The following is a 26676-nucleotide window of genomic DNA, read 5'->3' as shown; positions in this document are numbered from 1 at the left end:
TAATGATTAGGATGTGAGTGTTTTGCTGTTTGCAGGCGCAAAGCGATGAAAGGACGACTGTATTTCACCACAAAGGCTCAGAAAGAGGGAAAGATCATGATCAAGACTCATCCGTGCGCTCGGATATTCTGCTGTGACTTTTGTGGCTTTGAAAAGGTTTGTTTTTGTCACGCTGCAGCATCAGACTTTTGGTGGTTGCTGCATAGGATTTCACCACCAGATGGCGGTGCAATCTAAATGCCTAAATTTGGTATTTGAGACTAGGTGAGTAACGTTTGCCTGCTGTGACTTTTTTTGTAATTGTTGTTTTCCTGCAGGTAGATGCAGAACATACTACAGCGAGTTAGAAGAGAAGTGGACAGACGAGTTTAACGCCGAGAAGAATCGAACCTCCATGAAGAGGCTGGGCATAGCCTTTGTGACGTTCCGTGATGAGAGGATGACCGCCGCGTGAGTATACAACGGCGTGAGGTCATGTCCGTCACGTGACCTCTGCAGATCGCCTGCTGCGCAGTTAAAAGTTGCACGTCTTCTTTTGTTTCGTAGCATTGTGAAGGACTACAGTTGGGTGCGCTGCCACCGAAGACCCCAGCAGTCCAGCATCACCACCGTGGTCCAGTCTCAAAAGTGGTTGGTCAGCTACGCCCCGGCTCCCTCTGACATCATCTGGTCAGTGCCAACACCTGTGGAAAACACTTATCTGCTGCTTCTTAAGCTTTAATAAACCTAAATATGTCAGCAGGATCACTGTAAACAAACTTACTCTCCCAGTCATGTCAGTGGAATGATGATACCCTCTCTTCTCACCAAACTGAGGAGATTTTGGGCCTTAAATGCAGGGAGGTGATATTAAAGTGGTGGACGTGAGAACAGATGATCCTTGGTTCAAATCCCCATCAGACCAGAAAAACACAGTTGGGCAAGGGCGTTAATCCACAGCTTTTTCCTGGTGTGCAGTTGAGCACCTTGCATGACAGCACACTGACATCAGGGTGTGAATGGGTGAATATGAGGCATCATTGTAAAGCATATTGACCATCTGCTTCAGATGGAAAAGCGCTACAGAGATGCAGTCCAATTACCTTTCAAATGATGAACAAGAGTCAAATTGTTGCTTTAAAAACTATTTATTTAACCAGGTTAGTCCTGCTGAGATCGAGACTCTTTTGCAAAGGAGACCTGGACAAGTTTCCAATTAACCTGCATGTCTTTAAATGTGGGAGGAAACCAGAGCACCTGGAGGAAACCCACTCAAACACTGGGAGAACATGTAAACTCCACAGAGAAAGGCCACAGGAGGGAATCAAACCATGACCTTCTTGCTGTGAGACAACAGTGCTAACCACTTATCCACTGTGCTGCCATTTACTTTTGTACTTTTAATTTCAGTTACACAAAATGTCACAATATAAGACAGAGAAACCAGGAACGTGCAGCAGAAAGCTGTTCTGGAATATTGGGTTTGAATAAACTGAGGCAAATGTAGAAAAATATCCCTTTATTTCATTTTCGCAGACCTATGAAATCCTTAAAAAGAAAAGTCATGCTTTTTTCCGTGGAAAATCAGAACATAGGTGTGTAACCACGGTGTCAATCACTGACTTGACTGGGTTTAATCTTTAACTCAGTCTTGTCCAGATGGATATTGGTCTTCATCAGGATCCAGACATTTAGATGTGGAGATGATTCCCTCACTGAGATTTTAGTCAACCTCTCAAAAACAACTCCACTGATCTCTATTAATACATGTGATACACGGTATTGTGCAGATTCCAAAAGGCAAATTACAGCGGTCCAGACGGCATTATGTAACAGATGACTGATGCATATGTATGTGAGATTAACCAGTGAGATGGTAACGCTCGCTGCGTGCACTTCATGCCCGATTGGCTGCCGGCTGTGGGCTTTAGTCAGAACGCAGAGACAAACTGGTTTTGTTAATTCCGGTTTTGGACCGTGCATGCTGGAAAAGCACGTCAGGGCCTGTTTTTGTGAAACTGCGTACCGACAGCAAAGCATTTTTGTTTGTTCTTTTTTTTTCCTGTCGCCAGGGAAAACCTGTCCGTGTGTGGATCCCGCTGGTGGCTCCGATGTGTCCTCCTCAACATCCTTCTCTTTCTCCTGCTGTTTTTCCTCACCACTCCCGCCATCATCGTCAACCACCCATGGACAAGTTCAATGTCACCAGGCGCCGGTGGAGAGCCTCAGGGTCAGACATCAACTTCCCCCAGACGCACTGCCATCTCTCTTAGATGTTTTCTTTCTTTACTGATATGAACTTACAGAGATCATATTAACCACTGAAATGTTAAACAAGGCGCTTCTAGTGGGGACGCTTCTGCATGGATAAACAGGAATTTTTGAACTTGATCATGCTTAGCTTTAAATTTTAACACATGTAACTAACTCTAAGGTAGATTAAGACTGGGGCGTCAAACCAGACTTTTTTTCTATGTCAATATGTTAGTTTCCGAACAATATGTGTATTATAATATTTCCGGTTTCGGGTTTCCACCTTATAGTTATTCCCCCCTTACGAACAAACCTGTTAGAACCAAAATGCTACATTGTTTAATAATGTTCTATGTAGTAAGGCTGTGTGATTAGCATCATCCACAGAGACAGCTCTCACTAAAGTGGTGAATGATCTTATTTGGGATTACTGGGAATGCCCTTGCGTGGTTGACGTTATACCTGACCAGTCATTGTCACTGTGTTTTGTACAATAACACTACTTCTAACCTTAGTGATATGAAATTTGGGTTTGCACAGGGGTCCGTCTTAGGCCCCCTGCTTTTCTCCCTTTATATAACACCCCTTGGGCACATATTGTGGCGTTTTGGGATTACTTTTCACTGCTATGCTGATGATACTCAGATATACATGCCAATAACTGCTTATTCACATAAAAACCTTGCTGGATGTCTTGTAACTTCCTGCTTTTAAACTCTGATAAGACTGAAATGATGGTTCTTGGTCAGTGAGACATCAGCATCAATTTGACCAGCTAACGCTTAACCTAGGCTCATATGTCATGCATCACATTGACAAAGTGAGGAACCTTGGTGGTAATTTGTGATCCTTTGTTGTCCTTTGAATTCCACATTAGAGATATTACGAGGACTGCTTTCTTCCACCTTTGTCTCATTATGTCTATGGCTGATGCTGAGACCCTGATTCATGCGTTTGTCTCTTCTCAATTGGACTACTGCAATGTTTTATTTTCTCGTTTATTACAGTCCAGCATTAGGGCTCTCCAATTGGTTTAAAATGCTGCTGCCAGACTTTTGACACGAAGCAGAAAGTGCGACACATTACACCCATTTTGGCATCTCTTCACTGGCTTCCTGTCCCAGTGAGATCAGATTTTAAGGTTCTGCTACTAGCCTATAAAATTGTTCATGGACTGGCACCTCCTTAGCTGACCTAATTAAACCCTGCGTACCTGGTGCCGTTCTCAGGGTGCAGGACGACTTTGTGTCCCTAAGGTGAATAAGAAGTCTGTGGGTCACAGAGCTTTCTCTTATCGTGCCCCTGTTCTGTAGAATGATCTCCCTGCGTCAATAAAACAGTCAGATTCTGTAGAGACTTTCAAGTCCGGACTTAAGACGCACTTATTTTCCTTTCGTATGGCTAGCATACTGGCATAGTATGCTACTATGCTTTTTACCCTTTTAAATTCATTTTATTAGGATAACAGAGCGGGCTGCTACCTCAACTTTATCTAAATTCTGGGTCTTTTAGTGAAGCTTAGGACTAGTGGCCGGCGATCCCTTAGTATTTCTTTTGTTCTTCGTGCTGCTTATTTATACTGTATTGTTGTCTTTGTGATGCCCGATTTCTGTTTTTTTTCTCTCTGTGAGCGGTGCAGCTCCATCCAGAGATGGGTGTGGTGTCTGTTTCTGAACCCTCCTGTCTTGTGCACCAGCAACATTTTCTGTATATTCATTTTGTAATTTATGTCTGTAGCATGGCCCTAGCAGAGGGTCACCCCTTGAATCTGGTCTGCTGAGGTTTCTTCCTCAGAGGGAGTTTTTCCTTACCACTGTTGCTCTGCGGGTTGGTAAGGTTAGACCTTACTTGTGTGAAGCACCTTGAGGCGACTTTGTTGTGATTTGGCGCATACAAATGAAATAAATTAATTCAATTAAATTATCCATCTATCAGACATAAAAAAGTCTGAATTTGACCGTGTATGCTGTGGCAGTGATTCTCATAGTGCAGGCCGTGGCCTCCTCCTGGGCTGTGACGTACTGCAGATCAGCTGTAAGACGTCATTTAAAAACACATTTAAAACAGCATCTTTGATTTTCAGTTTTGTCATAATGTTTAAAATTATCACTCTCACTTTCCATCTCTCTCTCACTCATTTTTGTTGTTGTTTTTTTTTTTTGTTTGTTTTTTTTGCTTGCCTTTTGTTCTCAGGGTCAACACGGCAGATGTGCAGATCTGGTAGAGATCTGCACATCTGCATTGAAATTTGCACAAGGTTTACACTGGAGTGCAATAGAAGACCTGGATTGTCATCCCCCAAATTCAGAAAATCCAATTCAGTAATTTTTGGCCAACATCAGACCAATACTGATTTGAAATAACAGATCTGTACACCCCTAAATAAATAAATGTTTCTGTTCCGGAACATAAAAATGTAACGTTTTGTGGCTTTGTGTTCTGGTTTTTGTTTTTCACTCCTTGAACTGGGTCAGAACCTGATTTCTAACCTGTTTCTCTCTGGGGAACTCACCGTTTTCTCCATACAGAGCCCAGTCATTACAGAGTTCTTCTCGACCCTCCCTACTGTGGGCGTTTTCGGGTGCTGCTGACGTTCATCGTCTACTACTCGGCTTTCTTCGAGTCCCACTGGACCAGTTACTCACTGGCCATCAGCCGCCCCTCACCTCACCTCTGACATGGCACTGGTTACTGTTCACGTCTTCATTGTGTCTTCCTCTCAAGTATTTCTGTTTTCTATCCATCTCTTTTTTTAAACTCTCTCCCTCCTTCTCCCTGTCACTCTGGCTGCGCTGTTATTCTGGGCAGGTTGTCATAGAGATCTCTGTGTGCACATAATGATATGCACAGTAGCCACCGTGCACAGAGGGAGCAGCACATGGTGACTAGCAGCAGGAGGAGCGGTGTGACTGTGCATAAGGAGACGGCACCTTTGATCGCCCCCTTTTTTATATAACCACCCCCACAAACGTGTTGTGCAGGCGTGATGTGCGAAGTGCTGCGTGCAAATTAACTCTTTCTCTGGAGTGCAACATGTAGTTTAAGCTCATGAACTCACATGAGAAGTCATCTGTCTTTACCTGTGTTTTGTTTGTTGCTCAGATCGGGTGAGAACCAGGTGACGATGCACAAGTGCTTCTTCCTGCTGGTCTTCATGGTGGATCGTCCTGCCCTCACTTGGTCTGTCCCGGTACACCAGTTCTGCAGAGTCACAACGTGAATATTTATGCACACGCAGCAGCATCTGGTCCATCCGTTTTTGTGTCTGTCCATTGAATCAAATCAAATCAATTTTATTTATATAGCGCCAAATCACAACAACAGTTGCCCCAAGGCACTTTATATTGTAAGGCAAGGCCATACATAATTACGGAAAACCCAACGGTCAAACGACCCCCTGTGAGTAAGCACTTGGCTACAGCGGGAAGGAAAAAACTCCCTTTTAACAGGAAGAAGAAACCTCCAGCAGAACCAGGCTCAGGGAGGGGCAGTCTTCTGCTGGGACTGGTTGGGGGCTCGAGGGAGAGGAACCAGGAAAAAGACATGCTGTGGAGGGGAGCAGAGATCAATCACTAATGATTAAATGGCAGAGTTGGTGCATACAGAGCAAAAGAGAAGAAACACTCAGTGCATTATGGGAACCCCCCAGCAGTCTAAGTCTATAGCAGCATAACTAAGGGATGGTTCAGGGTCACATGATCCAGCCCTAACTATAAGCTTTAGCAAAAAAGGAAGGTTTAAGCCTAATCTTAAAAGTAGAGAGGGTGTCTGTCTCCCCTTACTCTGAATTGGGAGCTGGTTCCACAGGAGAGGAGCCTGAAAGCTGAGGCTCTGCCTCCCATTCTACTCTCTACAAACCCTAGGAACTACAAGTAAGCCTGCAGTTATGAGAGCTGAAGCGCTCTATGGGGTGATATGGTACTATTGAGGTCCCTACGATAAGATGGGACCTGATTATTCTGATTATTGAAAGATGCTACAATAGTATCAATAGTCTACAGTAGTATCTATTTAGAGAATAACCTTGTTGTGTCTGATGATTTGGCGGACGTTCGTGGTGCTGATTATCTGGTCGTAAATTGAGCTTTACCGGCGACTCAGCAGCAGAGCCATAAAAAACCGCTCTTTGCGACCGTATAACAGAATGAACATCCGAAATATCATCAGGACACAGGGGTATTCCCATTCTAATTCAATTCCATTGCTTGCATGGTTTATTTTTCTGTAGGGTAATTCGATCGGCGTGTCTTACAGTCGAGCCGAGGCCACGTCGCTCCAACAGCGGTCAGGGCGTGGAGTAATCTGTCAAATGTGAAAATCAATCAAATGGGATACGGTAATTCTGTATCAGAATCCCATCAATAAATTCCATTTTGGCGGTGCAGAAATTCAACCATTAAAGCGGCGGTGGCAGCGGTGGGTGGCAGCAGCGGTATGTGACTTTCTCTTGCTCTCAGCTAACAGCGCGCGTGCTTGTTGTCTGTCGATTTGTGCATCTTGTGCGCATAAATCGACAATTCCACATCCCGACAATACTGCGCATGTGTGCACAGTTGTGTCCTATGCCGCAACTGCGCATGCGCTCGCATGTGCATGCATGTGCATCTGCATGCATGTGCATGCGCAGTTGCGCGGAGGACAGGATGATATTAAACAGGATGACCTCATCAGAACACTGGTCAGGGTGCGCAGAGTATACAATCCAAAAGGTGAACTGGTGGACTATATTTTGCCACCGTGACCCCCGATATTATATGGAAAAGTCACCATGATAACCAATCAGATTCACGGGAGAAAAATGTAATTGGATTAGAATGACGTTTAAATCATCTTTGTGTAGACGTAGAATCTGATGAAACTCAACATTATAATTATGTAGTTTCTTTAAACTTCTCCTCAGCGTGAAGGAATCACAGAGAACACTGTTTGCCCATCCATGCTTCTTCACCATTAAATACCATCTGTAGGTGGCGTGAACAGCTACTCGCCTCACTGTGGTGGACAGTATGTGTTTTGCTTGCTGGCTGAGTAGTGGCCGGTAACGGTTTGGACTCAGTGGCCACCTTCAGCTTTTCTGTTCTACACTTCAAAGGACGGCTTGAAAACTCTTCACTACTTTCTTCTGGTCGGAACGCTCTGAACACAGCGTGCATGTTCATGACAATCGATGGAACAGAGGCCAAAACCATCCTACATAGCTGCATTGTAAAATTAGAAAGACAAAAATGTCCGTTTGCATCCTTGGAAAGGATTTGCTCCTTTGCTGCTATTATCACCCTGAGCATTTCACATATTTCATTTAGATTGTGAACCCGGTTTTGAAACAGCCAGTCCTTCCCCGGAGAAGGCATTTTGAAAAATAAATAAATAACTTACTTTTAAATTGCAGAAGGGTGCATTCTGGGCTGTTAAATTATTCAGTTTAGTTGCCAAATATTTACTGAAAACATGAGGAGATTTTTTTAAAAATGCTTTTGGGCCCTGTGTTCACGTCTGTCCCAGAATATAGAAATTGGCATAAAAAATGAGTGATTGTAATGAAGGAATTTGAATTTCTGTTGTGTGCCAATAAATGCATTTCCACGACTCTAAATTTCATTTATTATCAAACTTATTACTGATATCTGCATTTTAAATTTCATGTTTTGTTGCGCTTGTATTCAAAAAGTCAGTCACACAAATCATCTACTTAATTATATATGAATGTGCAATATGTTTTTTACTGTAGTGTTTTGTTAAAATAAACTAAATGAATAAATGTGATAAAACATAAATGTTTTTGATCTTTATTAGTTCTGTAAGGACTAAAATGCAATTTTTTGTTTCTTTCTTGAAAGACTAATATTACTATTGACCTATTTTCTTAAAATACTAGTGTATTACAGAAAGTAAGATATTTTCAGATTTAGAAAACTGAATGATTGTAGGTTTCTAGCCCAGGGCATGTTTCCACAAAGACCACAAACAGAACAATTGTCAATGAATAAAGATTTATTCGGGTCCACTTTGCCAAAAATAGTTTCAGTTTTTATAGTAAAGGGAAGTCACATGAGATGAGTATTTGTTTTATATTTATTACTTGTCACTCGTTGTCATAAATTTGCAACTGTTTAGTAGATTTTCATTATTACTCTGCCAAGGTTTGTGAACAGCCTGGAGCCCACAATTTTTCATATATCATTATGAAATTTTTACTGAGATCATATCTTGGTAGGCAAGAACTGATTCAGTTTTCAATGTAATACGTCAAAGGGCAAAGTCGGGAAAAACAAAATCTTGATAATTGGGAAAATCCCTATCTTTAAATTGAATAAATTTTTAAAAATTCATACTCTGTCAAAAAGAATCAGATTTCTTTCATGTTTGACAGAGTTATGTAGGATGGTATCTTTCTTGACTGGCAAGGTTTGATCTGGAGCTGACCCACATCACAGATTTTGTGACCATTAAATTTAACATTAAAAACCCCTTTTAATGTATATTTTACATTATATCTTAATCAAACATGCCCCAATCACTCTCAAATTTGAAAGTGAGGTGGAGACCGCATTCGCTATAACATGACAAAGTTTGATCCAGATCTGATCCACATTACAGATTTTGTGACCATTGAAATTTAACATTGAAAACCCCATTTAATGTACGAGGGCTGTCCGTAAAGTATAGGTCCTTTTTATTTTTTCAAAAACTATATGGATTTCATTCATATGTTTTTACGTCAGACATGCTTGAACCCTCGTGCGCATGCGTGAGTTTTTCCACGCCTGTCGGTGACGTCATTCGCCTGTGAGCACTCCTTGTGGGAGGAGTCGTCCAGCCCCTCGTCGGAATTCCTTTGTCTGAGAAGTTGCTGAGAGACTGGCGCTTTGTTTGATCAAAATTTTTTCTAAACCTGTGAGACACATCGAAGTGGACACGGTTCGAAAATTAAGCTGGTTTTCAGTGAAAATTTTAACAGCTGATGAGAGATTTTGAGGTGATTCTGTCGCTTTAAGGACTTTTCACGGTGCGAGACGTCGCGCTGCGCTCTCAGGCGGCGTCATCAGCCTGTTTCAAGCTTAAAACCTCCACATTTCAGGCTCTATTGATCCAGGACGTCGTGAGAGAACAGAGAAGTTTCAGAAGAAGTCGGTTTCAGCATTTTATCCGGATATTCCACTGTTAAAGGAGATTTTTTTAATGAAAGACGTGCGGACGGGTCCGCGCGTCGGGACGCAGCCGATGCGGCGCGGCGGCACAGGAAAAACACCTCCGTGTTGATAACCATTTGTTAAAATCCAGTTGGCTTTTGATGGCTTTCAGTGGAGTGAGTATGAGAAATTGTTTATCAGCTGGAGATGTTCCAACTTGTCCTTAAGGCTTCCAACAGAGGTGTTTTTCCTGTGGCGGAGCGTCGCGGCGGCTGCGAGCCGACGCTGCAATCCGCCCGCACGTCTTTCATTAAAAAAATCTCCTTTAACAGTGGAATATCCGGATAAAATGCTGAAACCGACTTCTTCTGAAACTTCTCTGTTCTCTCATGACGTCCTGGATCAATAGAGCCTGAAATGTGGAGGTTTTAAGCTTGAAACAGGCTGATGACGCCGCCTGAGAGCGCTGAGCGACGTCTCGCACCGTGAAAAGTCCTTAAAGCGACAGAATCACCTCAAAATCTCTCATCAGCTGTTAAAATTTTCACTGAAGACCAGCTTAATTTTCGAACCATGTCCACTTCGATGTGTCTCACAGGTTTAGAAAAAATTTTGATCAAACAAAGCGCCAGTCTCTCAGCAACTTCTCAGACAAAGGAATTCCGACGAGGGGCTGGACGACTCCTCCCACAAGGAGTGCTCACAGGCGAATGACGTCACCGACAGGCGTGGAAAAACTCACGCATGCGCACGAGGGTTCAAGCATGTCTGACGTAAAAACATATGAATGAAATCCATATAGTTTTAGAAAAAAATAAAAAGGACCTATACTTTACGGACAGACCTCGTATATTTTACATTATATCTTAATCAAACGTGCCCCAATCACTCTCATATTTGAAAGTGAGATGCAGACTGGCACTCACTGTCTCCTGACAAAGTTTGATTCTGATCTGATCCAGATTGTGGATTTTGTGGACATTTGAATTTAATATTGAAAAGGCCATTTGATGTACATTTTGCATTATATCTCAATCAAAAGTGCCTCAATCACTCTCATTTGTGACAATGAGATGCAAACTGGCACTCTCAATGAATAGACTAAGTTTGATCCACATCTGATCCGTATTACTGGTTGAGCAGTTATTTGATTTTAACATTGAAAAGCCCTTTTCATCTATATTTTATTATATTTTAGCTTATGAAAAGCCACTTCTAACAGGACTTTGTAAAAAAAACAATACCAATGTGAAAATTTGTGGAACTGGAAACTAATGTTGGCAGAGGTTTGCACTCTATGAACGGCGCGCTCTAGTTTTTGCATATTTGCATTATTTTTTTCTACACCAATGATTTTTGAACATAACTTTATGGTCTTTTCATATTTTATTCTTCCTGTAGTCTGGACTTGTTCTTCACATGGCTCTTTGATGTCAACTTCCTGGATGAGAAGGATGTCAAATTCCAGTAAGAAACCCTTTTCTATCTCTTAAAACAAGCGCGTAGTCTGCAGTAACCCACAGCAAACATTAATAAGCGTCTCTTGACAAGTAACGCTTTTCAGCAGAAGGCTTTTACAACATATGTACCAATTTTGGTATCAATCAGGCAGTTATGAAGGAAGGGGAACTTGAGCAGAGTTGTTCCTGCGAGACTCGTTTTGGTGTCTTTGAACCATCTCTCTCTCTTTGTGCAGGTGCGTGTTTCTTCCAGACAACGGGGCATTCTTCGTCAACTACGTGATTACGTCCAGTCTAATTGGCACAGCCATGGAGCTGCTTCGCATCCCGGCGCTGACAGTTTACGCCCTGCGCCTTTGCGTCGCCAAGTCGCAGGCTGAACGCATTCATATCAAACGGGTCAGCCGTTCATACCCACTGTGCTGTTTTCATGTCGGGTGGACTTTGCTTCCGTTTGACCGAGCTGTGTTTGTGGTTCTGCTCGCAGCCAGGCCTACGAGTTCCAGTTTGGCCTGGAGTACGCCTGGACCATGTGTATCTTTGCAGTCAGTATGACCTACAGCATCACGTGTCCCATCATTACACCCTTCGGTAAGCACACCTCCACCCTTCTCCTTCTAGTCTTACACACCTCTCTGCAGCTTCTCTCCCCCTGCCATCCCCTCATTACCCCATCCCCGTAGAGACGGTGCCTGCTCCCAGAACACCAATAACCAGCAAAAATATATTTAAGCATAAAAATTCAAAAAGAAAAAATAATATAGCACCTTCAACTGCACCACAGACTAAAACAGTTAAATGTGGTCTATTAAACATTAGGTCTTGCTCTTCTAAGTCCCTGTTAGTAAATGATATAATAATTGATCAACATATTGATTTATTCTGCCTTACAGAAACCTGGTTACAGCAGATGAATATGTTAGTTTAAATGAGTCAACACCCCGAGTCACACTAACTGCCAGAATGCTCGTAGCACGGGCCGGGGGAGGATTAGCAGCAATCTTCCATTCCAGCTTATTAATTAATCAAAAACCCAGACAGAGCTTTAATTCATTTGAAAGCTTGACTCTTAGTCTTGTCCATCCAAATTGGAAGTCCCAAAACCAGTTTTATTGTTATTATCTATCGTCCACCTGGTCGTTACTGTGAGTTTCTCTGTGAATTTTCAGACCTTTTGTCTGACTTAGTGCTTAGCTCAGATAAGATAATTATAGTGGGCGATTTTAACATCCACACAGATGCTGAGAATGACAGCCTCAACACTGCATTTAATCTATTGTTAGACTCGATTGGCTTTGCTCAAAATGTAAATGAGTCCACCCACCACTTTAATCATACCTTAGTTGAAGACTTAACAGTATTCCCTGAAAACCCCCCTCTGTCTGATCATTTCTTAATAACATTTACATTTACTCTGATGGACTACCCAGCAGTGGGGAATAAGTTTCATTACAGTAGAAATCTTTCAGAAAGCACTGTAACTAGGTTTAAGGATATGATTCCTTCTTTATGTTCTCTAATGCCATATACCAACACAGGGCAGAGTAGCTACCTAAACTCTGTGAGTGAGATAGATTTATCTCGTCAGTAGTTTTATATCCTCATTGAGGACAACTTTGGATGCTGTAGCTCCTCTGAAAAGAGAGCTTTAAATCAGAAGTGCCTGACTCCGTGGTATAACTCACAAACTTGCAGCTTAAAGCAGATAACCCGTAAGTTGGAGAGGAAATGGCGTCTCACCAATTTAGAAAATCTTCACTTAGCCTGGAAAAAGAGTCTGTTGCTCTATAAAAAAGCCCTCCATAAAGCTAGGACATCTTACTACTCATCACTAATTGAAGAAAATAAGAACAACCCCAGGTTTCTTTTCAGCACTGTAGCCAGGCTGACAAAGAGTCAGAGCTCTATTGAGCCAAGTATTCCTTTAACTTTAACTAGTAATGACTTCATGACTTTCTTTGCTAATAAAATTTTAACTATTAGACAAAAAATTACTCATACATCCCAAAGACGTATCGTTCTCTTTGGCTGCTTTCAGTGATGCCGGTATTTGGTTAGACTCTTTCTCTCCGATTGTTCTGTCTGAGTTATTTTCATTAGTTACTTCTCTGGGCTTTCTTGGTTATGGTGCTGGTGTTGAGGACCAGGTGAGATCCTCTGCCTGGTGAACCCCAAGAAACGGTTGTTCTTGACGATATTCACAGCAGAGCTGTCGATGTGCATAGAGAGTGATCATGCCTTGTCCCTCTGAAGTCAACAACCATCTCTTTGGTCTTGTCTACGTTCAGAGACAGTTGTTGGTTCTGCCCAGTCCATTACCGTAGCACTTCCTCTCTGTATGCTGACTCGTCATTCTTGCTGATGGAGACCCACCACAGTCATATCATCTGCAAACTTAATGATGTGTTCGAGCTGTGCACTGATTGCTGCACAGTCGTGAGTCAGCAAAGTGAACAGCAGTGGACTGAGCACACAGCCCTGGGGGGCCCCAGTACTCAGCATGGTGGTGCTGGAGGTGTTAGGTCTGATCCGCACTGACTGAGGTCTCCCAGTCAGGAAGTCCAGGGTCCAGGTACAGAGGGAAGTGTTCAGGCCCAGTAGGTTCAGCTTCCTGATCAGGTGCTGGGGAATGATTGTGTTGAATGCTGAACTAAAGTCTATGAACAGCATTCGAACATAAGTGTCTCTGTTGTCCAGATGGGTGAGGCCAGGTGAAGGGTGGTGGATATGGCGTCGTCTGTTGAGCGGTTGGGACAGTACGCAAACTGCATAGGGTCTAGTGAAGGAGGCAGCAGGGTCTTGAGTGCCTCATGACAAGCCTCTCGAAGCACTTCATGATGATGGATGTGAGTGCGACGGGACAGTAGTCATTGAGGCAGGACACTGAAGACTTCTTTGGCACAGGTATGATGGTGGTTGCCTTGAGACACATTGGGATGGTGGCACTGCTCAGGGAGATGTTGAAGATGTCAGTGCAGACATCTGTTAGCTGGTCTGCACATTCCCTGAGCACTCTACCAGGAATGTGGCTGGTCCAGCAGCTTTCAGCTGCTGTAAGGCACAACACCTGGTCATCAGGAGGAGGGGTGGTCTTCCTCGCTGCCACACTGTTCTGTGTCTCGAACCGAGCGTAGAAGTCATTCAGCGCATCTGGAAGGGAGGCATCACCGTCACAGGCAGGTGGTGTTTCCCTGTAGTTGGTGATGGCCTGGATGCCCTGCCACATGCGCCATGTGTCTCCCCTGTCTCTGAAGTGGCTGTGGATGTTCTTACCGTGTGCGCGCTTTGCCTCTCTGATGGCCCGGGACAGTTTGACCCTTGCTTTTTTTAGAGCTGCCTTGTCTCCTGCTGTGAAGGCAGAGTCTCTAGCCTTCAGCAGAGCATGCACCTCGCAGTCATCCACGGCTTCTGATTGGGACATGCAATGATGGTCTTGGAGACAGTCACATCATCTATGCACTTGCTGATGTAGCTGGTTACAGATGAAGTGTACACCTCCAAGTCTATGGTGTTACTGTAGGTTGCAGCCTCCATAAACATTTGCCAGTCAGTGTGCTCAAAGCAGTCCTGGAGAGCAGATGGGTCCTGATGGCCAGGTTCTTACCTGCTTCAGAACCAGTTATGAGCGTCTGACGAGCGGTCTGTATGCTGGAATCAGCATAACAGAGATCTGAGTATCCGAGGTGAAGGCGGGGCTCTGCCCGGTACACGCTGGGAACGTTTGTGTAAACGAGGTCCAGTGCGTTCGCTCCTCTTGTTGCAAAGTTCACATGTTGGTGGAATTTAGGGAGAACTGACTTGAGATTCACATGGTTGAAATCTCCAGCAACAATAACCAGTCCATCGGGGTGTGTTTTTGCAGCCTGCTGATAGTGCTGTACAGGTCACAGAGCGCGCCTTTAGCGTTGGCGGCGGGGGGATGTAAACGCTGATGATCAGCACTGTGGTGAATTCCATCAGGAGATAAAAGGTCTGCATTTGATGACCATGAACTCCACCAGAGATGAACAGTGACTGGAGACTAGTACAGAGTTCTTGCACCATTCTGTGTTGATGTAGACACACAGTCCTCCACCGCGAGTCTTACCGCACAGGGCTAAGTTTCTGTCGGACTGATGAGAGGACTGATGAGAGTACTGATGAGAGTAAAATTGTTCTTTTTGGGTCCAAGGGCCACGTTTGTGAGACGACCCCCAAACTCTGAATTCAAGCCACAGTTCACAGTGAAGACAGTGAAGCATGGTGGTGCAAGTATCATGATATGGGCATGTTTCTCCTACTATGGTGTTGGGCCTATATATCGCATACCAGGTATCATGGATCAGTTTGGATATGTCAAAATACTTGAAGAGGTCATGTTGCCTTATGCTGAAGAGGACATTCCCTTGAAATGGGTGTTTCAACAAGACAATGACCCCAAGCACACTAGTAAACGAGCAAAATCTTGGTTCCAAACCAACAAAATTAATGCCTTGCAGATGTGAAGAAATCATGAAAAACTGTGATTATACAACTAAATACTAGTTTAGTGATTCACAGGATTGCTAAAAAAGCAGTTTGAACATAATTTTTGACTTTGTAGCGTCAACAGCAGATGCTACTATTATTGTGAACACCCCCTTTTCTACTTTTTTTTTACTAATAGCTTAATTTCATAGCCTTAAGAGTGTGCATATCATGAATGCTTGGTCTTGTTGGATTTGTGAGAATCTACTAAATCTACTGGTACCTTGTTTCCCATGTAACAATATGAAATATACTCAAAACCTGGATTAATCTTTTTACGAGGTCTGTTAGAAAAGTATCCAACCTTTTTATTTTTTGCAAAAACCATATGGATTTGAATCACGTCTGATTGCATCAGCCACGCTTGAACCTTCATGCGCATGCGCGAGTTTTTTCACGCCTGTCGGGCGCGGTACAAAAGCACCTCCGTGTTGGTCTCACAGGACGGCTTTCAGATGGCTTTTGGTGGCTTTTCAGTCGTGTGACTATCCGGAAATTGTGCATGAGCTGGACATGCCAGAACATGTCCTGTGAGGCTTCATCACGGTGTTGCTTTGCACCATGCGGCTCCATCCCAACGCGTGGAATTCCTCCGTACATCTGTCTCAGTGTGCCGAAAAAGTGCTGATGTCCACGTCTTCCGCAATTCCTGTGGTAGTCAGACAATGTCCTGGATCAACAAAGCGTCCAGTTTGGAAATGAACCGCACATTCCACTGTTACAGGAGTTTTTGTCATGGAAAGAGGTGCATCGGGACAGAGCCGCATGGCGCAAAGCAACGCCGTGATGAAGCCTCACAGGACATGTTGTGGCATGTCCAGCTCATGCACAATTTCTTGGATAGTCACACGACTGAAAAGCCACTGAAAGCCGTCTGAAAGCCATCTGAAAGCCGTCCTGTGTGACCAACACGGAGGTGCTTTTGTCCCGCACCATTCGTGGCTCTGTGGCCCATCCCTCCGCTTCTCTTTCCATGACAAAACTGCTGTAACAGTGGAATGTGCGGAAAAAGTGCTGATGTCCACGTCTTGCCATTTTTGTGGAAGTCAGAGGACGTCCTGGATCAACAAAGCCTTCACGTTGGAAATGATCTGGTTGTTTCAGCGGGGTTTCAGCCTGTCCATCGGCGCTCGGAGTGTGCCGCACTCTCAGACACTGCGGGCGGTCTTTAAACCGGCTGGAGCACTCCTTAATCTGTGTAATCCCCATAAAATCGCCCCTGAAAGCCATCTGAATTTTCCGAATGGTGTCCACCTGGAGGTCTCTCACAGTTTCTGGAAAAATTTGATGCAGCAAAGCTCCAAATCGTTCAGACATTTTATTTGCAATAAAAATCCGACGAGAGGGGTGGACCACTGCTCACACAAAGCCTGCTCACAGGCGAAGACGCAACCGACAGGCGTGAAAAAACTGCGCACGAAGGTTCAAGCTTGGCTGATGCAATCACACATGATTCAAATCCATATGGTTTTTGCAAAAATAAAAAGGTCGGATACTTTTCTAACAGACCTTGTAGTCACATAGCACTACTATTATTCCGAACACTACTGTATATATATATATATATATGTATATATGTGTGTGTGTGTGTGTGTGTATACAATTGTCAGTTTTTGCACTTGAACAGATTGAACAGGGTGACAATGCCAAAAGAAAAAAAATTGATTCTACAGAATTAAATCACATGATGAAGCTTTAGCATGTTTGTCTTGTGTTATAAACAGACATGCACATAGCTGGTACTCATGGTGCATGTGCATGCTAAAAATAAATGATGCGCAGCAGAAAACACAAGCAAAGTGCTTCATAAGAGGAAAGCAATGACATATTGTAGGAAAAGTGTCCTCTGCTTGTCATCAATGATGTTTAGCACACATGAGCACCATGAGTACCAGTTTGGGCCCTGTTTATTTACCATTAACATACATATTTCCTTATCCAGATATCTCTCTTTTTTGCTTTTTCTTGTTTGGTGCAGGGCAGATGGCACGCTCGGAGCTGTTTGCAAGCATGGCGCCCTCTGTGGATGGGAGGGGTGTGGGCCTGGATGTTCTAGGTTTCCTGGACCCTCCTGAGGATGAAAACAGCACAGCGGTGAGGTGCTACCGCTCGCACTCCCGCAGCAGTGTCCTGCAGGGTTTGCCTTTTGGAGGCGTGCCCACTGTCCTCGCCATCAATGTAGTACTCTGGATGGTACGTGCCACACACCAACAAACACATGCATTTTACACAACATTTTAACACAACTGTCAACTGTTGCATTTTGTACTCAGACAGGTTCACTTATCATCTGTTATATCCACCAATGATCAATTCAGAATTCCAGTGTTTCCATTTTCTCTATTGTCACTCTGGTTTCCTTCATTTAGTTTTTTGGGTGATGGACTTTTTTTCATCATTGACCATTTTCTTGGCCCATTGAAACTTTAAATTAAACTTCTTTTTTCCCCAGCTCTTAGTTTTGTACAGTGTGTTTTAATGAATGAATGAATTTATTCAGCGCGCACACACTTAACAAAAAAACTCGTAAAACAAAAACCCACCCCTTTTACCATTAAAAAAATATATACATTAATTATACAAAAATACTGAAAAAGCACAGACTAATAGATTAATTAATTAACTAAAATTTCTCAACACAACAGAACAAACAATAGTGCACAATCCAAAAAAAAACCCAATAACAAAATTAGTAAACCTAATTCTTCACACTATAACAAGTAATTATATTGTTTTTATCAAGTCTTTTAAAGCCAACTAAGGTGCCAGATAATTAAATTTTATCAGGACAATTATTCCAAATTTTATACATTTTATATGGAAACACAAGGACTTTTTACAGTAGTTCGAGTGTTTAATTATTGAATAATAATGTTCCTCTCAAATTATAGCTGGACTCCTTCATTTTTAACAGATCCTGGACATGTTGAGGTAAAAGTTTATTTTTAACTTTATACATGATTGTATTGTTATATAATCAACCAAGTCCCAGATTTTCAAAATGTGTCAACAGACAAATAGTGGTTTATTGGCTCACAGTGTGGTTTATACAGCTTTCTTTTGTAATAAAAATATTGGATTTGTATTTATTTTAGCTAAAAAAAAATTCCTCTTGAGTCCCACACATTTTATCTACCTTGGTTTTGTAGTCAGGCTTGATGTCTGCACTGAGATCCCTCTCCGTCTGCTATCTCGGGCTTTTAATTGGCTCTTTTTATGGCTGCCTGGTTGCCAAGACAACACAGAAGGTTGAGCAATGTCTCCTAATGACGAGCATGAGTCAGAGCACCCCCCAGGTGACAGTAGGACGCCTCTGCTTCAGTTCCGTCTTCTTCTTCTTCTTCTTTGTCTGCTGTTCCCGTTAGGGGTCGCTACAGCAGATCAATCATTTCCATCTCACCCTGTCCTCTGTACTCCTCTGTCACACCAACCACCTGCATGTCCTCTCTCAGCACATCCATGAACCTCCTCTTTGGTCTCCCTCTTCTCCTCCTGCCTGGTGGCTCCATCCTCAGCATCCTTCTCCTATATACCCTGGGTCCCTCCTCTGCACATGTCCAAACCATCTCAATCTCACCTCTTGACTTTGTCTCCAAACCGCCCCACCTGAGCTGTCCCTCTGATATGTTCATTCCTAATCTTGTCCATTCTTGTCACTCCCAAAGAGAATCTCAACATCTTCAGCTCTGCCACCTCCAGCTCTGCCTCCTGTCTTTTTGTTAGTGCCACTGTCTCTAAACCATACAACATAGCTGGTCTCACTACTGTTTTGTAAACTTTCCCCTTCACCCTTGCTGATATCCTTTGGTCACAAATCACTCCTGCCACCTTTCTCCACCCACTCCACCCTGCTGCACTCTCTTCTTCACCTCTCTACCACACCTCCATTAACTTTGAACAGTTGACCCCAATATTTAGAACTCATCTACTTTCACCACTTCTACTCCTTGTAACTGCACTATTCCACTGGGCTCCCTCTCATTCACACACATGTTACTCAGTCTTGCTTCTACTGACTTTCATTCCCCTTCTCTCCAAGCAGATCTCCCTTCTCCAGACTAGACTCAACTTGCTCTCTACTCTCTCACTACAGATCACAATGTCATCTGCAAACATCATAGTCTGGGGACTCCTGTCTGATCTCATCCGTCAACCTGTCCATCACCACTGCAAACAGAGGAAAAGGACTCAGAGCTGATCCTTGGTGTATCCCACCCTCCACCTTGAATGAGGTCTGTCATTCCGACTGCGCATCTCACCGCTGTCACACTATTCTTGTACAGGTCCTGCACTACCCTAACATACTTCTCTGCCACTCCAGGCTTCCTCATACAATACCACAACTCTGCGCTTGGCACCCTATCATAAGCTTTTCTAAGTCCACAACACACAATGTAGTCTTTCTGTCCTTCTCTGTACTTTTCCAACAGTATTCTCAGAGCAAACATTGCATCTGTAGTGCTCTTTCTCGGCATGAAACCATATTGCTGCTCACAGATCTTCACCTGTTTTCTAAGCCTAGCTTCTACTACTCTTTCCTATAACTTCATGCTGTGGCTGATCAGCTTTATTGCCTCTGTAGTTACTGCAGCTCTGCACATCACCCTTGTTCTTGAAAATAGGAACCAGCACACAGTTCCGTCATCATACAGAATAAATCACTTGAGAACTTGCCCACACATCAACACAATATTAAAAGACAATACTGTAAAGAACAATGACTATTCATTAGCATTTTTAAAATATAAAAAAACATCTTTGCACCTTGCAAATACAAAGCATGTATATCATTATAGTTGTACTTGTCAAAAAAGAAAAGTCCAAACACATATTACAAATGTGATAACATGACTATATTCAATGCTTTTGTGTACTTTCAGTTTGGTAAATAGTCTTTATATTTTAATTATATCTGATATAATATTTCTTTATGTATTGTTAGCTAGTCTTGCTAAGGAAGGACACATTTAAAAAGTTGTGCAATGGATTGTTGTTTTTTTATATATGAGGTCTGTTAGAAAACTATCTGACCTTTTTATTTTTTTTTAAAACTGTATGGATTTCAATCATTTGCGCTTGCATCAGCCAAGCTTGAACCTTCGTGCGCATGCGTGAGTTTTTTCACGCCTGTCGGTTGCGTCATTCGCCTGTGAGCACGCTTTGAGTGAGGCAGTGGTCCAGCCTCCTCGTCGATTTTTATGGTGAGGAAAATGTCTGAACGATTTGGAGCTTTGCTGCATCAAATTTTTCCAGAAACTGTGAGAGACCTCCAGGTGGACACCATTCGGAAGATTCAGACAGCTTTCAGGGACGATTCTATGGGGATCACACAGATTAAGGAGTGTTACAACCGGTTTGAAGACGGCGCACAATGGCGGAGGGCGCGCTGCGCTCCGAGCGGCGATCGACAGGCTGAAACGACCAGATCATTTCCAAACTGAACGCTGTGTTGATCTGGGACGTCGTCTGACTACCAGAGAAATGGCAGAAGATGTGGACATAGCACTTTTTGGCACATTCTACTGTTACAGGAGTTTTGGTCATGAAAAGACTATGTGATCCCCATAGAATTGTCCCTGAAAGCCATCTAAATCTTCCAAATTTTCCTCACAATAAAATCCGACGAGGAGGGGTGGACCACTGCTCACTCAAAGCGTGCTCACAGGCGAATGACGCAACCGACAGGCGTGAAAAAACTCAAGCATGCGCACGAAGGTTCAAGCTTGGCTGATGCAAGCACACATGATTCAAATCCTATAGTTTTTTAAAAAAATAAAAAGGTCGGATAGTTTTCTAACAGACCTCGTATATACAATAGAATAGAATCTTTATTGTCATTGCACATATGTACATACATATGTAGTGGCTGCACTCTGCGTTGTGTGTTATGATTCCACCCATTCGCTCCCCTCGGGACGCGAACTCGCGAGCTCCGGCATGGGAGTCGGACTCTCTAACCAGAAGGCTAAAACCCAGGGCTCTGGCCTTGTGACCAGAGAATCCTTTTGAGCTGTTGGGAGTGAGGTTTACCAACTACATCTGCACAGCGACACCTGCTGGCCTCCGTTACACTCACCCCCCTAACTCACTCCCATCCAGGTACACGGCACCATTGTAGCGGCTGCACTCTGCGTTGTGTTGTTATGATTCCACCCATTCGCTCCCCTCGGGACGCAAACTCGCGAGCTCCGGCATGGGAGTCGGACTCTCTAACCAGAAGGCTAAAACCCAGGGCTCTGGCCTTGTGACCAGAGAATCCTTTTGAGCTGTTGGGAGTGAGGTTTACCAACTACATCTGCACAGCGACACCTGCTGGCCTCCGTTACACTCACCCCCTAAACTCACTCCCATCCAGGTAACACGGCACCATTGTAGCGGCTGCACTCTGCGTTGTGTTGTTATGACTTCCGCCCATGTATCGCGTCCCCTCGGGACGCAAACTCGCGAGCTCCGGCATGGAGTCGGACTCTCTAATCAGAAGGCTAAAACCCAGGGCTCTGGCCTTGTGACCAGAGAATCCTTTGAGCTGTTGGGAGTGAGGTTTACTAACTATATCTGCACAGCGACACCTGCTGGCCTCCGTTACACTTACAACAAAATTTGTCCTCTGCATTTAACCCGTCCTAATTACAGTTCAACAATCCAACCACGAGGAGCAGTGGGCAGCCACAGTCCACATATTCTCAGCATATATGAACAAATAGAAACAGAAAACATCAAAATCATTATTATTGATGCTGATATATGTGTGGATATTTAAATTTTATGCTTCATAATTGCTCAAGGGTCGAAACAGTGCTCCAAATCTTACATTTCAGCTCCATAGCACTGTTTTTGTTTTGAAACTAGTGTGGCATGATCGGTAGTTCAAAAATTAAATGCATATTAATGTGGCAGCCAGCAGCTATTTCTCTGTTAAACTTGAGTGGCTTAATGGCATCCTGTGCAGAGAGTGAAACAACACTCCCTCTGTTCCCTGAGCTTTTTTCTTCTTGTGTTTACATTCTTGGTCTGACTGTGCATGGACATTTAGTGCATGATAAGATGATTGAGAGGGCAGGGGGTTCTTGTTTCACATTTAGTAAAACCTTGTAGTTCACCCTTTAAGTTCACTTGTATCCTAATTTATTAGGCACAAATCTCCCAAGAATTTTGAGTAGGCGAAGCAGGAGCATTGATTGATAGGCAGAAGTATGAACAGACAGATAGATGCAACAGGTTACAGGAAAACTTCCTCATTGAAAAGCGTTTATATATGAAGCAGTTCCATGAACAGATTTTTATTTTTGACTTCACTCTGATGATTATTCTGCTTTTTTTTTGTGGCACACTGGAAGCTATTCTTAGTTATTCATGCACTTGATCAGAGGTTTTCTTTATCTGTGCACAGTGTCTTCTACAGTGTCTGTTCTTAGGTGAATGCAGACATGTCCCGGGCAGTTTCCAAGACGACCACCAACTTACTACTCTAAAGAAAGCGAGATTGCTCGCTGTTGCTGCTACATGTTGGATTTCATCTTCAGTTTATTAAAATATTCAGATCACGCAGACATTTAATTATATTAGACTCACAATACACTGTGATAAGAGTTTTGATTTGTATTTTTTGGGTTGGGGCAGCATACTGAACAGTCTAATCTATATGCAGCTCCATGCACAGAGTCTGAGCAGTAAAACCAGGCTTACAAGGAATTGAACGTATACGTGAAAAAATGTAAACCGTAAAAAAGTATCCCTCTAATTTACCTGCACACCTCTTTGAAAGAAAAAAAAGTAGATCCCCTGAGGTTGGCTTCTCCTCCATTTAGTAAAACAGCAGCCTCTGGGCCACCATGACCCTGCAAGTAGGCTTCACAATAAACACAAACAATGGTTAAAAGGTACCAAAATGGGTCCAAAGTAGAAAGCATGCTGGTCCTCACCTGCATCTATCAAAACCCAAAATGTCAGAAGTGAACATGCAACAATTTTTATGCAGTTAGTTCAAGAAATGTTGTGGACTTACTCAATGACTCACTACTACTAGCTGACTGACTCCATTAATCTATGCACATACTGCGAATCACAGAAAATAATCACACTGAATATTGTTAATTTTTCATCTGTAGTGGCTGTGCTCTATGGTAGCTAGCTAAATACCCAATCCTACCAATATTACTACATCGGGCGGATGTGCGCATGCATGAGGTTTTGAGATTACCTGTGACCCATCTTACATCCCATCCATAAGATATCTTCTTATAAATCACTTCCAGATCTACACATGTTGGTCATAGCATCTGATCCTTTGAATTTTTCCCCCTCAGGGGTTGAAATCCTAAATTGTTTCCAGACAGCATGAATTTTGATCAATTAGGAATGTCATATTATGACTGCCCTTATCTAAATGTTAAGGAATACATTAGAGTGGTGCTAAAGAAAATTATTTTTATGATTTAAATCTTTAAAAAAACAGTGTCAGTATACCTTTCAACTGCACTCACTAAATAATCTTATAAACACTTTTGTCTTTCATTATTTTTAAATACTCTATTGGTAGCATTAAATGGCTCTATAGGGTCACTTTTCAAGCATTTCTAGTATACAAATGTGCAGTAAATTATTAATAATTGCTTGCTTTAATTTGTGCAATTTAGTTAAAAAAAAATAAAATAAAATAAAATAGTCCACAAATATGTATTCTGTGCAAAGACTTTTCAGCGTTTTGGCTTTATTCTACAATATTAATCAGTTTTATTGCAGTAAAAACTCACATATAAAGACATTACAAAACCAAATCCATTTCAGTTTAGTTTCCTTGACCTCACATAAAACAGTCTATCATATTTGTGAAAAAGCAAAACTATACCCCATTTATACGTAGATGCTTATGCCATATCTAACATCCATTTATCTCTCTAAAAACAGCTCCCAGTGTAGTAGTTTAGATTTCTATTTCTACTCTTTGAAATAGATTTAAGTCATTTCAGTTCCCAGTTCGTTGTGGATTGTTTGATAAAATAATTTCTTTACATAATTCTGACTTTGAGGAGTGATGCATTTGTGTTTATGGTTTTATTATAGTTCCTGTTACTCATCTTCTCCTGCCTGAGGAAGGCTGCGTGGGATTACGGCCGGCTGGCCCTGCTGATGGAAAACGACAGTAACGGTCTAAAAATGAACATACATGAACAGAAAAACAAATGAATAGTACTCCTCTGCCAATTAAGGCCCATCTGCTCACATATCCATGTGTGTGCCTGGCTAGTTTAAAATGTTTACAGAGTTTTGTGAAGAGTTTTTGAGTATCCCAGTAAAAATCTGTGCAGATGAAAATAAAATCTCCTCAGAGATGAATAACCACTGATGCACTTGCTGCTTTGTGAGCTGAGTCAACATTTAAAATGGAGTAACAATAATCCCCACTGAAACATGCCTGTGTGCTGGTTTTGCAGCCTGCAGCTCCCTCTGCTGATCGTACATATTACGGCATAGTAATTTAAATTGCATGAAGTTTCTGCTCTGCTTGTTAGTGCAGCAGATAGCTGAAATAATTCAAATGATGATGCAAGCACCAATCCTGTTGTGAAAGTGTAGTGACACGGACCCACAACAGGGGCGCAAATGAACGGTCAATAGATGAGCCAAAAGGTAACAATTTAATGTTGTGAAATGTGCACAACGAACATACAGACAATCTCAGATATAATTACAGTCAATCCACAAAGGGTGACGTGTGGGCAGGCTCGCGGATAGAAGACGTCTGTCCTGAGAAGAGCCGGAACCACACGATTTCCGCTGCCACAGAACCTGGTGATAGTGGAGCCGCCAAGTCCCGAATTCCCAGGTGATCACCGTCCCCGACTGTCGGATCTGGTACTGGCTGGCGAGAACAAAGACAGTCAAGTGTGGGTTGTGAACACCCAGCAACAACAGCGGTGGGAATGCCACCGTCCACCTCTCACTCATAACCTGCAGAGTACTGTAGATTCCTCAGGGGAAAAGAGTGCCTTCAACGCTCTCAGTCAGCTTTCACCGACGAGGTACCAGTACTCCTGCAAACAGTCACAATATACAAATATTGCAATCACAAATGCTGAGGATATTACCTCCAATGAGTATGATATCTCGGCAACGAGGTGGAGATGACGTCTGGTCTTTATGGAGTGAGAGGACGTTGAGTAGATGGGTGACAGCTGTCAAGAGTAATGAGTGACAGCTGTCCACCCCCGGCTGCGTCCATGGCGGCAGCGCCCTCTCGTGCCTGAAGCCCGCACTTCAGGCAGGGCGCCCTCTGATGGTGGGCCAGCAGTACCTCCTCTTCTGGCGGCCCACACACAACAAATCCGGTACAAAGACTCCTAGACATGAATTTGAAGAAAAACGATTGGCCACTTGAATTGTCAGTAGGTGACCAGGTAGGGTTCAATTGAAGAATTACACAGGGGTCAAATATAAAAATGCTCCAGTCATGTAGAAACCTATATCACATTATTCACTTGATCTAATGATTCCAAAAAGGTATAGTTTGGACTATCTATGACTGAATGTTATGGAGTTATGGGGTAAAAACAGCAAGAATGGTGACAAAGGTCAGTTTCAGTTTATACAGGGGTCAAACGTCAAAGCTGCTCCAATTTTAGTAAAAACTGGTACAAATTATTGGTTGAGCTAATCGCATTAATAAATGGAAAAGATTGATTGTGTTGTGTGTTTGGTCTCCAAAGTAATGGTCAAACGATGTCAACGTCTATTGAATTCTATGACATATGTTCCCCTATAACGTGATAACTAAACATGACACGGTGCAAACTATTCCTTTTTTTAACCCATATTAACTCAACCAATAATTTGCATCATGTTTGACCAAAACTGGAGCAACTTAACTTTTGACCCCTGTACAAACTGGAACTGACCTTTGACACCATTTTTGCTGTTTTACCCCATAACTCCATAACATTCAGTCATAGATAGTCCAAACCATACCTTTTTGGAATCTTTATGATCAGACAAATAATGTGGTATAGTGTTCAATATGATTGCAGCATTTTAAAATGTTGAACCCTGTGTAATTCTTCAGTTGACCCCTACCTGGCCGTTTATTGAAAATTCAAGTAGCCAGTCAGTTTTTTTCAAAAGAGTAATGTCTAAGGAGAATTTATGCAAGATTTGGTGCTTGTATCACCATTTGCAGGATTCCTCTGTAAATATTCTGTTATCTGCTGCACTGTGTGCTTCTGATATTCATTATTTAGTTGAATGATGACTGTACTTTTTCCTGTGAAATAACATATTCATGCATGCATATGCTGGATTATTGTCTGGAAGATACTGGACAACTAGTTTAAAATTCACCCAGTCCTGTCTCC

The 26676-nt window shown here is 42.7% G+C and overlaps 2 protein-coding genes across 2 annotated transcripts in view; both read left to right on the top strand.

Moving 5' to 3' along the window:
- Nucleotides 1-13146, top strand: part of LOC117531945 (calcium permeable stress-gated cation channel 1-like) — a 50994-nt gene extending 37848 nt beyond the window's left edge. Inside the window, 15 exon segments of the mRNA XM_034195132.1 lie at nucleotides 36-160; nucleotides 318-450; nucleotides 547-669; nucleotides 2052-2160; nucleotides 2163-2189; nucleotides 2192-2209; nucleotides 4761-4793; nucleotides 4795-4812; nucleotides 4814-4866; nucleotides 5332-5392; nucleotides 5394-5422; nucleotides 10764-10829; nucleotides 11059-11221; nucleotides 11314-11413; nucleotides 13076-13146. Of these exon segments, the coding sequence (XP_034051023.1) occupies nucleotides 36-160; nucleotides 318-450; nucleotides 547-669; nucleotides 2052-2160; nucleotides 2163-2189; nucleotides 2192-2209; nucleotides 4761-4793; nucleotides 4795-4812; nucleotides 4814-4866; nucleotides 5332-5392; nucleotides 5394-5422; nucleotides 10764-10829; nucleotides 11059-11221; nucleotides 11314-11413; nucleotides 13076-13146 (1129 nt within the window).
- A 4134-nt stretch (nucleotides 13147-17280) lies between these two features.
- LOC117532344 (calcium permeable stress-gated cation channel 1-like) overlaps nucleotides 17281-26676 on the top strand; it is a 41971-nt gene continuing 32575 nt past the window's right edge. The window contains 2 exon segments of the mRNA XM_034195661.1: nucleotides 17281-17521; nucleotides 24392-24468. Coding sequence (XP_034051552.1) covers nucleotides 17312-17521; nucleotides 24392-24468 — 287 coding nt within the window. The 5' untranslated portion in view covers nucleotides 17281-17311.

Source organism: Thalassophryne amazonica, chromosome 19 (assembly GCF_902500255.1).
Source record: "Thalassophryne amazonica chromosome 19, fThaAma1.1, whole genome shotgun sequence".
NCBI lineage: Eukaryota > Metazoa > Chordata > Actinopteri > Batrachoidiformes > Batrachoididae > Thalassophryne > Thalassophryne amazonica.
The sequence above is the reverse complement of the archived record's forward strand: the minus strand, read 5'-3'. Positions and strand labels throughout refer to the sequence as shown.